Source organism: Culex pipiens, chromosome 2 (genome assembly GCF_016801865.2).
Source record: "Culex pipiens pallens isolate TS chromosome 2, TS_CPP_V2, whole genome shotgun sequence".
Classification (NCBI taxonomy): domain Eukaryota; kingdom Metazoa; phylum Arthropoda; class Insecta; order Diptera; family Culicidae; genus Culex; species Culex pipiens.
The window spans coordinates 165,376,326-165,390,851 of NC_068938.1; the positions used below are offsets into that span (position 1 = coordinate 165,376,326).

At 41.0% G+C, this 14,526-nt stretch overlaps 3 protein-coding genes across 3 annotated transcripts in view; 1 reads left to right on the top strand and 2 right to left on the bottom strand.

Annotated features, from left to right (window-relative positions):
- Positions 1–14,526, bottom strand: part of LOC120424431 (tyrosine-protein kinase receptor) — a 295,519-nt gene that overhangs the window by 244,361 nt on the left and 36,632 nt on the right. The window lies entirely within an intron of this gene.
- LOC120428140 (cytochrome c oxidase assembly factor 7 homolog) lies at positions 1,101–2,404 on the top strand. The gene is made up of 2 exons (XM_039593125.2): positions 1,101–1,311; positions 1,392–2,404. The coding sequence occupies exons 1-2, from the start codon at positions 1,212–1,214 to the stop codon at positions 2,105–2,107; spliced, it is 816 nt and encodes a 271-aa protein (XP_039449059.1). The 5' UTR covers positions 1,101–1,211; the 3' UTR covers positions 2,108–2,404.
- On the bottom strand, positions 7,852–10,644 carry LOC120428142 (zinc finger protein ZFP2-like). Its single transcript, XM_039593127.1, has 5 exons — positions 10,433–10,644; positions 9,219–9,696; positions 9,007–9,164; positions 8,152–8,943; positions 7,852–8,089 (listed from the first exon to the last, which is right to left on the bottom strand). The coding sequence occupies exons 1-5, from the start codon at positions 10,625–10,627 to the stop codon at positions 7,919–7,921; spliced, it is 1,794 nt and encodes a 597-aa protein (XP_039449061.1). The 5' UTR covers positions 10,628–10,644; the 3' UTR covers positions 7,852–7,918.

Consider the following 14,526-nt stretch of genomic DNA (forward strand, 5'->3'; position numbering starts at 1 on the left):
AAAAATTATGGATTGAAATCTTTTCTCTATTTCGACGGCCGTTTCCTTGGACTTTATCAAAAATTTTAACCAATTTGGTCAATCCAATCTGGAGATATCGTGGTACCCGTAAATTAACTTAGTGCAAAATTTTGAGGTTAAATCACAGACAAACAGACAAGATGATCCATCGAAAAAAGGTTGTCTTGTCATTTTTTTTTGCGTTAAAATAAAAAAAAGTAATCAGAATTGGTTTTTTAGCGTGGTTTATGTATACCATTGTACATAAAAATTGACCTAGGGCTTTAGGACCCAAGTGTCATAATCGTAGTCGAACTGAAAAAATCGTATGAAAAGTGCGATTTTCAGTAACAGTGAGGGTAACATAAAAATTAAATAAGTATTCTTTTTGCATAGTGTGCTCAGTGCAACCACACTGAGCAAAACTTACACAGCTCAACGAAGTGTGTTACACATAATCTGGCCCTGCTGTACAGAGCACTCAAATATCAATCTCAAAACACTTGAAATTTCGGTGATTGGCCATGAAATAATGTCAATAACCAAACACTTGAATTTTAAATGGTGTTGAAAAATAAAAGTATGTACAAGCGATTTACAGGTTCTCGCTTGCTAATCGTGCACGCTACCACTGCGCCGGCCAGCCAGTTGAAGACGGGAGAGTTTTTTGTGCTATTGGTTCTTGCCTCGCTTCTAGCCTTCGATGAAAGTCGCGCAAAAATCAATCAGTGAAACACATTAAATTCATGTGGATAATCACGTTGACTTTGAATAGTGCCTGTTTTGGGTAGATCTTAAGATCATTTTCAAGTGTTTTGATCATCACTTTGAATAGTTCAAGACGGTGGGACAAATTCATGAGCAAAAAAATTGAAAAGCTTGAGCCACCCGAATGAAAATAACATGTTAAAAAATACCAAAAAGTCAACCGCCCAAACACTAGCATTTGATAGTGGTTTGGATTGATGTTGAAACACAAACCAATTAGATCTACGATGTGACTTTATTCAATCATTCAAGTGTTTGGGCACTTGAATAAAAAGTGTGGCATATTTTCAGTGCACGGCTGAACAGAGCAAATCAATTCTGACAGCTGTCATTCTCGTGAAATCGTCGCGCAGGCCGGACCGCGGAGCAAAACAACAATCACCCGATCCGATTCTACCGGGAATCCGGATACTACGGACCACACAGATCACACCTAGAGAACGATGTCGTTCGACCTGAAAAACGAGTCCGACGTCAAGGAGTATCTGGACAAACTGGGCATCGAATACCGGTTCGGGTGTTACTCGGAGAAAAAAGCTGACGGTAAACAAAATAACATTTCGCATTATTACACAACAGCTTTTGGAAGAGGAGTGATTTTGATTGTTTGGATTTCTTTTTAGTGTGCCACCTGCTGGGCGATTACCTGGAGGGAATCAAGAAGGACTTTGACAAGGCGGGAAAGGTTTATCGGTCCAACTGTGACGATTACGGCTACGCCAAGAGTTGCTTAAAGTATGGAAATTATAGCTTTCTGGGCAAGGGCCGTGCCTCGGACAAGGGTGACCCGGTGAAGGCGTACCAGTACTACGAAAAAGGCTGCCAGCTGAACGACCCGGACGCGTGTCTCCACTCGGGCCTCCTCCTCGTGTCCAAATCGATTCCCAAAGAAATGAAACGAGACGTCGGCAAGGCGTTCCAATATCTGACCAAGAGCTGTGAAATGAACAACGCAAACGCCTGCTTCTACCTGTCCGGCATGCACATCTCCGGCGTCGTCAAGGACGAGTTCAAAGCGAAAGAGCAGGAACTGCACCAGCAAAAGTCCGCCCACCAGAAAGACAAACCAGCAGCCTCCGCCTCGCTGCCAACCCTTCCCGAGGGTGCGTACGTCGTCGAGCGGGACATGCAGAAGGCGTTCGAGTTTGCGTACAAGGCGTGCGAGCTGCGCAACATGTACGCGTGTGCCAACCTCAGTCAGATGTACGCCAAGGGTGACGGAATCCCGCGGGACGAAAAAAAGGCGGAAAAGTACAAGCAACTGGCGCTGGAAATGCAAGACGAAATCAAGAAAGAGCAGCAGAAGCTCAACTTCCAGCAGGGACTGAACCCGACGTAGACGCGCGGACAGGAAAAACAAGACATTCCACGTCGCCTCCCTCCCAGCGTATGTCTGCTTGTCAATCCGGAAATACACGCAAGTATATTTTTACAATCCACGAAAACACATTTTTGCTCCGGCTACAGTCTCAAATCACAAAAAGTCAACAAAGGTTTGCGGTTTTCCTTGATAAATTGAGTTTATTTAAACAAAATGGAGACGATCAATGTTTGTCGTTCAGTTCTTGGTGGAGTTGTTGGAACTGGAACGGTTCCTCCCTTGTTGTTGGCAAATAGAATATCGCTTAGAAATGTGCGTGAGAGATGGTGTTCTACGTGGAAACAGGATGGAAAGAAAGCCCAACTTCTATTAAAACTCAGTAGGATTAGTTTTAAAAGTTTAACTGATTTTGTTCGTGTCACAAATTTTACAAAAAATAGTTTAGAAAATACACACAAAAAAATCATCAAAACTATCATTATTAAAAATATTTTAGACAAAAACATTGTTCAAAAAATCATTACTAGTTTAAAAAAAGTCAAGTTCATAAAGTCAATTAATTCGGTCAAAATAGCAAGATTCCCTCTAAACATGTTCAACAAACCATCTTTATTACTATTTTCTTTTGACAATCCTCTTTCTGGCTCATCAGTAAGGTCTGATAAAAACCTATCCAGCGATAGTTCGCATGGAAGATTCGGACAATATTTCCATCAAAATATCTGAGATAGTCCTGCTTAAAGAAAGGTTGATAGTTCGGTTTGAGCTTGTGTGTTTGTAGGGGAGTTTGGGGTAATTTGGACACCCCTTTAAAAATTACCTTTTCTTCGGATATAAAGTGAAAACGGCAATTGAGGTGATAAGGCTAGTACTAGTAATGGCCTAGGAGTATGGACAAACCAAAAAAGTTGGAATAGGTTAAATAGTTTTGGTATAATATGTAAAAGTTTCCATAGGCCGGTTGGCACTGCCTTAAGTTCTAATTTTTGAGGGTTGGGAAATAAGGTTTTGCAGGGATTATATGGCAACAAAGTGGACAATTTTTGTTTAAGGGGGTTGCTTGGCCGATGCCTGAGATATGTACGTATAAATATTGTGCATTTTATCCATTTTATCATCAAAAATTGCAATTTTTGATAGAACATGCTATGGGGGTAATTTGGACATGGCTTGTGGGGTAATTTGGACATACCTGAAAGTCTACCTGTCAGGCACAAACAAAGTAACTTTCATGGTTGGTTGAGTTTTTAAAGGGATTCAGATAAATTTAGAGGGATTTAAAATGTCAAAACACTCAAAAAGGAATGTGAGCAATGAGAACTTTCACAAAACCCCTATTTTTTGAATTTAGATAAATTTATTTCAATATTCGAATTGATGAAAATCTGATTACTGCACATTTGGCGTTCAACTAGACTCTAATGTTGATTGTTTTTAATTAATTTCTTTGACATTTCTAATTTCTATATGCTGGTTTACAATAATATTCAAATTTAAAGGGCTACGGAATGTAAAATTTAAAAAAAAATATGATGGTTTCAGGTTAATTAGTTCTATATGAAGATTGGAGATGGATCGAAGTAAGCGCGCGGCAGGTCGGACGCAATTTTTTCTGCTCCTGTCATTTTCATGGAGTTTTCCGTTTTTTGTATGTTTGAGTGAAAATTAAAATTAATTTCTGACGAATTAGTTCGTACGGTTTGTGTTTGGTCATAATCTCGCTGCGCGTCAGGTGACAATGAAGGAAAATGGTTTATCTGTGCTGGAAAGGGAAGTGTTCAAACCTCCGGTCATTGTGTCGCGTGGGTTCAAGAAGAAGACCATCAACTGCGGGAATGCCTTCATTCACGTTACGGGCAGTTTTACGCCGGATGTGTACCGGGTGCCGATAGCTATCAAATCTAAATCATCTGTGAAGGCCCAGCGAAATATCTCGGATGGATCGCGAAAAAGTATCAGGAATCACGGACGGAGAAGTAAAGCAACTCAAGAATGAAGATTTGAATTTACCATGACTTCAAGTTGAACATTTTGAAGCCCGTCTCAGATCTGAAATCTATGTGAAGACACTGTTTTTTGGTGAGACCTTTCCATTTTAATACAAAAACACGTTCATTTACACACACATATAGACAATTCATTGAAGACAATTACGCCAACCTTATTATATACGCGGTAGGGTGTTCCCTTGGTCGTTCGCTGTGAGTTGTGGATTGCCTGCTTCTCTAATGAAGGTTCGACTGAGGGGGCATGCTTATTAATTTCTCGTCGCTCCATACCCTCAGTGACGTGATGGGAGCAAGGGCGTCTATGCAAAGTGTCCCTACACCCGCTACAAATTTCCGGCGCTTGGGGAGGGAAGAGGGAACCCATTTTGATCTATGCGCCGGTATTTGTAGCACTAAAATTCGTGCAAAAAAACTTATGCACGTGGGTGTACAGATTACGGAGTAAAAGATGATCGAATTGTTCACCTAGCGCTCACATGTGTTCCAGGACCAAGTTGCCTGCGGGTATGGGGATCATACATACATACATACAATTAGTTCTATATGAAGATTGGTTTGGATAAATCGAGCCAAACATTGCATTAGGGCACAAAACCAAAAACCGCGATTCGAGAAAATCGCTTGCAAAAAGTGGACAACTTTTTTCAATTCGTATTTTAAAAAGAAGCTTGACTGATGGTATTTTTACTGATGATACGATAAAACACATCATTATCCTCAACTCTGCTTAAATGCTTCTTAATTTATGTTGATTTTCGCAATTAAACTCATAATTTAAAAAAAAAATCGTTATTGTGCCCTTTTAACTTTCCAACTGTTGTTCATAATCGGCACATTCTAAATGCAATTTCGAAGAGAGCTGAAAGGGCACTAAAGCGCTATCACCGGATTGTTGCTATGAATGATGTTTACGGGCCCTTTCGTTTAGTTAGAAATAATGAGGAATTCAGTAGAAATTTTGATTATTGGTGAAGTTTTGTGATTGAATAGTGTAAATAAGGTATGTGAAACATAAAAATTCTTCAAAAGTGTACTGAACAGCAGCCGCGGGACCGTTTTAAATATTGTTGTTTGACGAAGTTTTTTTCTGCAGAAATCCTTGGGGAAAAGTAAACCAAACTTTTTTTTGAAGTGAATTAGTGTTAAGAATGTATGAAAAGTTCACTTTATAACACAAAAAGTTCCTCAAGTACGAGAACCTAACGAAAAATAAAAGGGCACATAGGGAGCGTTCTTTTATTACGTAACGCAGTAGGGGGGGTGGGGGGGTCGGAGGCTGTGTTACGCTCCATACAAAATTTTTAAAATTTGTATGGAAATTTTGTTACGAGGGGGGGGGAGGGGGTCTAAAAGTCCGATTTTTCGCGTTACGTAATAAAAGAACGCTCCCATATGAACTTTTTTTTTTGGTTTGCAGTGAACATGGTTATGTGCCCTTTTGTGTTTTTGATTTATTCAATAGGAAATTGTTTGTTATCAATTTGATTCTTGGAGGGCATGTAGGGAGTGTACTAATGAATGGAATAGTGGAATAATCCCGAATGTTTACGTTTTGGTTTTGTGCCCTAATGAAATGTTTGGCTCGAAATCTGGAGTTTTTTTTAAAGGTCCAATAAACCAAATTTTCAGTTTTTGCTTTTTGGGTGTTTTTCAATAACCCTGACTCAAGGCGGTTTCAAGAACACCCAAAAAGCAAAAACTGGAAATTTGGTTTATTGGACCTTTAAAAAAAACTCCAGAAATCTAAACGATACCTTAATCACTAAAAACAATACTTGTGCCTAGTCCAGAATCAATGTTTAAATCATTTCAGAATGAATGATTCAATTATGTATACTACACTGAACTATTTGTTATCTTCCTACTGAATTATAGTTCTATCACAAAATCATTATTTAAACCTTTGATGCAATATTGTAAGCAAAAAACACTTTAAAATATAAATCAATTACAAAACCAGGCATTCTCAGTCTCAGATGGTAGTCCAAGATGTCCCCTACAAGCTGCAGGACGAACCGAGTTGATATCTAGATGGAACACTTTTTTATTTGAGTTTGAAAATTATGCTATTTTTTCACTAAAATGCCAATAACTCCCTTTAAATTTAACCAATTGGGATGTTCTACCCTGCATTTTGTTGCATTTTTCAAGTCCTTTCAGGTGCATTTTGAATTTTCAAATTTAATTGAATTTTCCCCAAGTTATAGCAGGCCAAGGGCGTCACTGACTACGTCCGTAGTCCTGTTAGATCATTCTTGATCAGGACAGTATAGCTCTGGTTCCTTGCAAGTGTCCTATTTTCTTACCTCCACGTTGGCTTGGTTTCGTCATCATGATGACAAAGTATGACCTTGCTGGTGGCCTGAGGAAACGACTCGTAAAGCTTTGACCAGCAATGGTTAGAGTCGAGACGGCTAAAAGCAAGGGGCGCGACAATGCATTGCAATGAGGGACAGGGAAGTAATTTGTGATTGTAGACGGTATTGTTTTGATTCGCAGTATGTTGAGTCAACTGCTGTGGATGTACCTGAACATCGCAGAACGGGGTTTCTATTCTTTCCGTTTTTTTTTTCATACCATCCATATTTTGTTTATTTTGTTTCACTGATTCTCTAACACGCCTTCTGTTTATTATCGCCCTATAATGTTTGTCCAAACTTGTTTTCGATTTTACTTTCTTGATTCTTTTATTTCTCAACGCTTTTCCACTCTATTTACAAATTGATGCTGCTGTAACAAACTGTCTGCTTTCCCTTAATTTGGGAGCGATTTCAATTTTGTTTGTCATATGCCTTTTCTTTATATATATTTGAATAATTTTTCATCTTCCCTATACATTACCTTTAATACAATCTAAGCTTGTTTGTTATCTCTGTTCATTAACGTTTGTTTATTTCATTATCTACTTAACAAATTGCTATCTTTCTTTTACTATTGATTATTTAAACAGTTTATTTCTTTCACTGTCCATTCTTTTCAATCGTCACCTATTTCTTCAAACAAGTGAGGTTCGAGTCCTTACTCAATATATTGAATGATCAAAGTCACACACATAACATTATTGTACTTTTGGTAAACTTTTGAATAACATGCTTAGGTCCAAAGATTGTAACAAAACACCGCGACAGAAAAAATAGCTACAGATTAACACGACTCAACATTAGGCAAAATTTCAGAAGAAAACAATACACAGTAAATAACTATTAGTTTTTAACTTCAAACTAAAAATAAAACAGTTTTTGCTTTAATGAAAGTGATTAGGCGCTTATACTAACATCAAACCCTACGTAATGTACCACCCCTGGCCGAGTTAAAATGCGTAACCGGAAAAGAAGGTGTGCATGCCTGGCACGAACACTCAAAGCGTGTTCTAGCGTGCTGCTCGTACTGACTCAAGGGTGAGATGTAGGTGTAAGGGCAGTGCGTGTTCGTCGGAAACCTAGTGCATAAGATCGGTCAAGGCCCGTTCTTACACTGAAAATTGCGAATTGCGAAGAAATTGAAAAAAAGCTTTGATTTGTTTTAGATAATCGAAATAAAATGTTAGTAGCTCTAAAAAGTGAAGAACAAATTTAATAAAAATCCTGAAAATAAAAAAACAGCTTTAAAAAATATGGAATTTGGTTAAAATGGATATAGGACTAAAAATAGTCGAAAAATTACGATTGAATGCAATAATCACCACGTATGCCTGTAACAAACTTGGACCTAAAAATGAAATTTTATAAATAAAATAATAAAGTTTTGTTCAGGAGCTGTGTTTAATATTCTTTGTCATGTTGGTCACGAGTAACATAACCACTTGCACTTTTTATTTCTTTTAATCGTAAATAACATTAATGTTTTCTCCCGTAAAGTTAACAGATTCAAGTATTTGATTACCGGAAAGATTTGTTTCTGCAGTCTCACGAGATCGTGTCAGCTCACCGTCAACGGTCTGACCTAGCTTCTGATCTTCATCGCCTTCCTTGAGGTGAATCTTCTGGTGGTTCTGAAATGGAAACAGTTTATTTAGCTCTAACCAATTAAAATTTCCTCCTGAATTCCGCTCACCTTCAAACTCTGCATCGACGCGTACACCTTCCCGCAGCTCGGACACATGTGGTAGAACCGATCGCCGTGCTCGCTCTTCATGTGCTCCGTCAGCTGGTCGGCACTCTCGAACCTTGCCTCGCACAGCACACAGCCGTGCGGTGGCCGCTCGCCGCCCGAGTGCTTCCGAGCCGTGTGAATGGTGAGCGTTTCCTGGCGCGAAAATCGCTTCCCACACGCATCACAGCCGTAATTGCGCACGCCACTGTGCGACCGCAGGTGGACGGTTAGGGCGTTTGAGGCCGCAAACTGCTTGCCGCACTCCTGGCAACTGTAGGGCCGTTCGTGGCTGTGGATTCGCTGATGGATGACCAGATAACCGCTCTGGGCGAAGCTTTTGAAGCATATGTTGCAGCGGAAGGGCCTCTCGCCGGTGTGAACGCGTTCGTGCTTTTCTAGGTTACACTTTTGCGTGAATCCTTTACTGCAGTACTGACACGAGAAGGGTTTCTTATCGTCGTGCGAATAACTGTGAATGTCTAGAGAACGCTGTTCGACGTAGTATTTTCCGCAGCCTGGAAACGAACACCAGTAAACCTTACGTTTCGTGTGGTGTTTCATGTGCTTTGAGAGTGAGGTGGTCCACTTGAACCGTTTTCCGCACACAGGGCAAAGATTTGGTTTTCCTACGACGTTGCGAAGTTCGCCGGTATGCTTGCGTCTGTGCTTGGTGAGGTTCGAACTTTCCGCGAAGCTCATGCCGCAGATATTGCAAACATGCGGTTTGTGGAGAAGATGAGTCCGCGAGTGGCGCTGGAAATCAATCAAAACGTGACTTATTACTATTGCGAGTTTGGCCAGCAATCCTTGACTCACCCTCAGCTTACTGGAGTTGGAGAATTTCTTTTTGCACACATTGCACTCAAAGCGGGCATTCGACGTTGGAGCTTCTGAGCTCGACAGTTGCACTGTTGTTTCGCGTTCAAGAATTACGTCTTCTTGATTCTGCTCAAAAGGCTCCTCAATTTCTTCAACTAAAAGAAAATATTGTTGAAACAATAGAATTTATAGAACTGATAATTCCTCACCGTAACAACCATCCTCCAGCAGTTCCTGTCCCAGATTACAGGATAGATCGTCTCGATTAATTTCTAAATCAACCTTTCCTCCGACTATTTCTCTCGATTGGTCCTGCATTTCATCGCTTTGCAAAAACGACTCAACATTCGCCACAATAAAAGTTTTCGGATCTTCCACCGGAACAACTTCCGGTAGCTGCTGAACCGCCTCCACCGGAGGAATCTTAATACTTCGCAGAATCAGCACGCACTCGTTGCCGGCATTTCCGTTGATTCGATACTCTAACCCGGGACTGTCCGGATGCAGCGTGATGAGTTGCAGCTCTGGCTCCGGTTCGTCCTTTTCCTGGTTCGCTTTTTGGGCGGCCAAATGTTCCCGGATGGTGACGTCCGCCTTTTCGCACTGCTGCTTGAAGGTGAACGCACGGCTGACCTGCAGCACGCACTGGACGCACATCTGCGCCGGGAAGCCATCGTTTGGGGAGACCTACGGGAAGAATGTTGGCAATACTTACTTACTTTACTTTCTCAGCAACAGGTCTATCGGCCCAACGCTGAATTAATAGAAGATTTCCAGGATACTCGATCTTGGGCTGCCGAAGAGTGTCGATCATCCATCCAAACGTGATCGATTTGAGTACACCATAAACCATTTGGGTGACGCCATGTGTGCTTCCGAATGTTCCGAATAACCTTCGCGTTTGTGTGTCCGATGACTATTCGTGTCTTGGGCACTCTTTAGGTCTTATCGAAACGCTCGTAGAAATCGTCTTTTTCGTCATCGGACTTGTTGTTCGCGTTGTTAGTCCGTGCGTAGATTTTGATCAGGCTGTGGTTGAAGAATGTGCCCTTTATTCTCAAAACGCAGATCCGGTCATTCACCACCTTCCACTTGATGGCTCCGTTCTTTTGATCCCCAATCACTACGAAAACGACTCCATACATCGCCTTTTCGCCGTCGCTGTAGTAGATGTGGTACCTGAAAGACGTGTTGGCGATGGGATCGCTCTCCATTACCGGGCCACGTTCAAACGACCGAGTTTCCAATCGTTTTCCTTTAACATCGCCTGATCTGGTGCCAATTTATCCGTCCTGAATTTGTTCTTTTGTTTTTCTGAGTTGATGATTACTTGAGTATGCCGCCTAACCAAAGGATGCAAATACCTAGTCTCGGGGTAAGGCTGCCATCTAGCAGCCCAGCCGAAACAACCCTTAATTTCTACCTTGACATTCGCCACGGTCATCAGCATCGAGTCCAGGCTGGAACCAAACAGGGGTCGCATTTTCTGCTTTTTGGACATGCAACTGCGGCAGATTTCCTCCAGATTCATGAAGGCACAATCACTGTCAAAAGTGCTCATTTTCTTTAAATTAAATTTGATTATTGCACAAAATTCAAAAACGGCTTCTAAAATCATCAACAAAGTTGCGTATTTGACAGATTGAAGGATTGTTTTGTAAACAAAACGTTCGCTCGCACGAAGTGAGGGGCGCCCGAAATGAAGTGATTACAGCGAAAACGAAGTAATTCAGATGTAGTGGGACTGAACATTTACACGCTAACGAAATGTGACTCATTTGTTTATTTTTGGAAGATATCTGGAGTTTTTTTTAAAAAGGTCCAATAAACCGAATTGGGTACTAAAGCCCTATGTCAATTTTTATGTACAACGTTAAAAAACACGATTAAAAACCATTTCTGATCACTTTTTTTCATTTTAATGCAATTTTTTTTTGACAAGACAACATTTTTTCGATGGATTAACTATGGTCCCCTTGGAACGAGCTGTCAAGTAGGAGCTTTTCTGTCAAGAAGGACTGCGAGATTAATTTTTCAAAATTGATTTAAAAATCCATTTTAAACTCTTTGTGGTCGTACAAAGGGTCATTGTACTTAGAACAATAAGTTTTATCGCTGTAAACAATAATATCAGCAATCTAAGCTTCATTTTAGGACCCAATTTCCAGTTTTTGCTTTTTGGGTGTTTTTGAATCCGCCTTGAGTCAGGGGTATTAAAAAACACCCAAAAAGCAAAAACTGAAAATTTGCTTTATTGGACCTTTTCAAAACCCCAGATATTGACCGATTCCTCGATCATATAATTCTTTTAAAAAATGTTACTTTCTCTGCACTTTTGAGCATAAGCATCGTTGACTGCCAATGAGCTGCTACTCCGTTATTGACAGATCAGCTGAAGTTAAACAATGAATCAAAAATGATCAGTGGGAGCCAACCATCTGTTCACTGTATAACCTCAGAAGATCCCTTCTTTATTAGTCAATACCGGCGCCCTCCAAGAACAAAGGAGAGGAACGTTAGTTCGATAGTTGAAGTTGCAGACTCATCAATAGGGTGGTCAAAATTCAGGCTTTCCCGGGGCTACCCCCTGACATCAAAGATTGATCCATCACTAGGCTAAATTCCAATTTTGAGCTCATTCTGACAACGAAAACGTCTCCCTCTAATCGCTTGAGGTTTGTATGAGAAAAATCGTCAAAATGTATGGAGAAAAGCAACTGTTTCAGTTTTTTACCTGTGGAGGGCGCACAGTCGTCAATTCTCTATCAATTTTCAGATGTAGGACCTCCATTAAATTTAAAACAACTTTCCAGACGACACCATATTTTTGGCTGAAAAGTTTTTAGCTTCCGAATATGACCGTTATTGCGCAAACGGCTCTATAATTTACAAATCTTAATTTTTTTATTTTTTGAGTTCTTTGTTAGAAAAAAAATCATTGTTCAATCAAATTGTTTAATTTGAAATAATGATTTCTTTTTTTTTAAATCTTGTAGCATTATTGAATATTTACATTGTTGATGTTCTAAACTTTCCAAAGTTTGAATAGGGTTCTTAAGCCCTAAGTAAATTTTTATGCACAACGATTAAAACACGCTTAAAACCTGGGTGCTGAATAGTGGTTCGCAAAACGGCCTCAATTTTGAACTGTCAAAGTGGGGTTGAAGTCAAGAAACTTTAAGAAAGTTGAAGGCGAGATCTTATTTTTTATAATTATGAATAGAAGTTGTTTATGGAGTCGATGCGGTTGTATCCATCCAGAAGCTTTCTTTATTGTTTGATTCCGTTTGAAAACCTGATTTAGTGAAAATCCTTTCTGTTTGTTGAATCAGCTTCGCTAGAATTAGCGATGTTTTTTTCGCTGGATCAGGAAGAGCTGCAGGATTCCAAAATCAGCCAGGAAATTTATCTGCGACATCGCAGAATTACACTCTCGCCGCAGTTCTTCGTCACCCGTAAAAAAGAAAAATCTCTTCTAACCGATCGAAACGCGACAATTTTCCAGCAAAAAATGTCAAAAACTAGACAAAATAAAACACAAACTACTGATTATAAAACAGCTCATTTACCAGTAAGAAAAAAGTCATGCTTGTGCTTGAACATTCTCCTACATTGTAGATGTAAACAAAGTGGGATCATTCGAAAATCACGTTACGCATTCTCTCTATTCATCACCCAGTTTAAAACCATTTCTGATTACTTTTTGTTATTTTAATGCAAAAACAATGACAAGACAACATTTTAAACTCGTTTTGGTCGTACTCGGAAAAATCATCTTTATTGCTGTAAACAATAATATCAGCAATCTTATTTATTTTAGGACCCAATTTTGGTTTTATTTTATTTTAAACTTTTGATTTTTTTGACGAAGAACTTCGTCTTAGGGCTCTATACAGGGTAGCAATCCAAAATTTCGCGGAGCGAAATGTAACGAAAAGAAAATAAACGCGACTGCAAGATTTGTAACATTAATATCTCAGCTCCTGTTCAACACACGTAAAAGTGGTACCCACCAAACGAAAGGGGAGATTTCACGCATTCTTACTATACCTAATTAATGGCCATGAAATTTAGTTAAAGTACTTAAAAACTGAGTTTAAATTAATAAAACTGCTTCCACACAGCAAGCAAGCACGCACACAACATACACACGCGCACACTCTCTCTTGACTCCGCCCCCAAAGCCTTCCTGCGTTTGGCCTTGACACAATTTGGCGATTCTTTCCTTTTGTGCTGCTGCTTCGCCAAACGCCAAAACGATTTGATATAAAACGAGGTGCCGATCCAAAATCAAGGCAAATCAATTTTGAACGCCGACCTGGAAGGAGCTCCTGCTGATGCTGATGCGGGACCGAGGAGGAAACCAGCCACGAGGATTCCACGATCGGACGACGTTGCCATGGAGATTTTGCGGGACGGAACCAAGGAAGGACGCGCGGGGTGACGGATTTCACAGCTCGGCGAGCTGCCTTCACCCCGCTCCCCCAAACCGGTGACGGATTTCACACCTCGAGGTAGCTGCTGCTCGTGATCCTTTATCAAACCTGTCCTAACCATCCGGGTTGAGGAAGCGGCCGGATTTCGTGCATCGTGTTGCCATGGAGGCACAGAACCAAGGAAGGACGCGAGGGGTGACGGAATCCACAGCTACACAGAAAGCTGCTCTCACCCCTTCGCTCTCTCTTTGACAAATTTGACAGTTCGGCAGTAGTGGCCACCATTTGGAGTGGCCGGAGGCCCCGGGGATGTTCCGATAAGGGGACATTTGCGGAACCATAAGAGTGGGGGCAATATGGGTATCAAACTTTAGGGATTTTGATACTGGACATGAAATTTGACATTTTGGCAGTAGTGGCCACCACATGGAGTGGCCGCAGGCCCCGGGGATGTTCCGATAAGGGGACATTTGCGGAACCATAAGAGTGGGGGCAATATGGGTATCAAACTTTAGGGATTTTGATACTGGACATGAAATTTGACATTTTGGCAGTAGTGGCCACCACATGGAGTGGCCGCAGGCCCCGGGGGTGTTCCGATAAGGGGACATTTGCGGAACCATAAGAGTGGGGGCAATATGGGTATCAAACTTTAGGGATTTTGATACTGGACATGAAATTTGACATTTTGGCAGTAGTGGCCACCACCTGGAGTGGCCGCAGGCCCCGGGGATGTTCCGATAAGGGGACATTTGCGGAACCATAAGAGTTGAGGCAATATGGGTATCAAACTTTAGGGATTTTGATACTGGGCATGAAATTTGACATTTTGGCAGTAGTGGCCGCCACCTGGAGTGGCCGCAGGCCCCGGGGATGCTCCGATAAGGGAACATTTGCGGAACCATAAGAGTTGGGGCAATATGGGTATCAAACTTTAGGGATTTTGATACTGGACATGAAATTTGACATTATGGCAGTAGTGGCCACCACCTGGAGTGGCCACAGGCCCCGGGGATGTTCCGATAAGGGGACATTTGCGGAACCATAAGAGTGGGGGCAATATGGGTATCAAACTTTAGGG